This window comes from Oryx dammah, unplaced genomic scaffold (genome assembly GCF_014754425.2).
Source record: "Oryx dammah isolate SB20612 unplaced genomic scaffold, SCBI_Odam_1.1 HiC_scaffold_2849, whole genome shotgun sequence".
Lineage (NCBI taxonomy): Eukaryota > Metazoa > Chordata > Mammalia > Artiodactyla > Bovidae > Oryx > Oryx dammah.
In genome coordinates, this window is record NW_024072903.1 from 2,772 (window position 1) to 4,711 (window position 1,940).

General features: G+C 52.7%; 1 protein-coding gene across 2 annotated transcripts in view; it reads right to left on the reverse strand.

The window, feature by feature from the left end:
• Positions 1-1,512, reverse strand: part of LOC120859758 (cystatin-9-like) — a 3,195-nt gene extending 1,683 nt beyond the window's left edge. The window contains exon 1 of one of the 2 annotated variants that reach the window (XM_040235741.1): positions 1,255-1,512. In XM_040235741.1, the coding sequence (XP_040091675.1) occupies positions 1,255-1,500 (246 nt within the window). In that variant the 5' untranslated portion in view covers positions 1,501-1,512. Of the gene's footprint in view, positions 1-1,250 lie in introns of both variants that reach the window. The other variant, XM_040235742.1, reaches the window with a different exon arrangement.
• Positions 1,513-1,940: the final 428 nt, after the last annotated feature.

Consider the following 1,940-nt stretch of genomic DNA (forward strand, 5'->3'; position numbering starts at 1 on the left):
GCAGACACACACCCACACATACATATACACACACACTCACACACACATCCACACACTCACACACACACACAGACACACATCCACACACATGCACACACACACACGCAGACACACATCCACACACTCACACACACACACAGACACACACTCACACACACGCAGACATACATCCACACACATGCACACACACACACACGCACATATCAACACACACAGACACAAGGACACAAGCACGCAGGCACATGCACAGGACTGGGACAATGACTTCAAGAAGCACCCTCCCACTCACAAAGTGACCTGTCTTCTCCACTACCTGGACTTTAGGCCTCGCAGTGCCCCCCTACTCTAGCCTGGCCTTTATTCTCAACACTGAGTCGGTCTTGCACTCCAGGCCAGAGACTGCAGGCAGAGACCCAGCTGGGGGCAGCAGGGCAACAGGGCCAGGCGGGACCCGCTCCTGTCCCTGGAGGGAAGCTGGGGCCGTGTGGAGAGCCCTCTGCCTTCCTTCTGTCACTCAATCCAGAGGTGCAGAGGGGGTGTTGCCCCAGCGTGTTCCCCCCACCCAAGCACTCACACAAAGCACAGGTACACATCCACACGTGGCCGCACACAGGACCGGAAGTGTTCCTTCTGCAGAATGCTCTTGGCCTTTCTGTCTACAGTGCATGTGAAAATCGCACCCCTGGTCGTGTTCTGCAGATTCCATTGCCATGAGAACATTTTAGGATTCAGAACGTGGTCTGGGAAGAGTGTAAATCATGCTCGATCCATGGAGGAGAAGGAGCCCGGAGCACATGGGGTCAGAGGAGAGGCCCTGAACGCCCAGAGGCTCCTCAGGACGAGGGGCCTCCAGCTGCTTTCCCTTCTCTCTCTCTCTCTCTCTCTGATTTTCCTAAATGAGCCTAGTTTAATGTTATTTCCATGAAGTTGATTCTAAATCTCTAATCCAGGGTTTTCTGTCTGGCTCTTTTTTTTTTTTTAAATAAATAGTTTCATCCCCTCATACTTCATATTTTGCTTATTCTTCATAAAACAAGGTGAAAAATGACAAAATTGAAAACACACCTCCCAGAGTTTGAAAAATTCCCATAATTATTATCGTTTTTCAATAAAAACTGAAACAAACCCAATAGGCTGTATGTATTTCCCTCTATTTTATGGTTGTCAAATGATGATTTAAATCCTCTGATTACACCTTCTCCCGACCCTAGTAACAGCCAACGAGGCCAGCAGTGGGGAAAATATGGTACCTACCCACTCCAGCCACGACCGCAGTACACGCACCACTTTGTAGGCATTCCTATCCTGGCTCTTCAGGTTGTACTCATGTAAGGCATACTCCACGACGGCAGGAAAGTAAAGCTTCAAGATATTTCTGTCTTCACTATTCTCGTTCCCTTGGGGACGCCAGCCACGAGTCACCAGGAGCTGTAGACCTAAGAGAAGCAGGAGCAGGGTCCAGGGCTGAGCCCACCTGCACCTCCGCTGTCGGCCCATCATGGCTGCTGCACCCAGGCTTCACCCTTCCCGTCTCCGGCTCCCACCCGGCCTCCCTGGGCACAGGTCCCGTCTATCTGCTCCAGGACATACTCCTCCCATGGCCCATCCCTCTGGTCTGACACCCTGTCCCTTCCCTCTGATGACCCTGCCTCCTCCATCCCAAGCTGATAACATTGCCTCCTGTCCAGGAGAGAGAGTGAGACCCAGGCAGGGTGAGTTGGGAAAGACCAACCATGGAGGAAGCCCACGCCCTCCTTGGCATCTCAGGGAGATCAGAGACTTATGGAGTGCCCCAGACTTGGATGCTGAATCAAGGGCACAGTTGCAAGGAGAGTGAGTGGAAGGAGGTCCCGGACGCAGCAGTTGGTGAGGATCGGAGACACAGGGAGGGACGGAACCAAAGAGGATGAGTGGCCCGGAGTCAGGCTGTGGGTGACGGC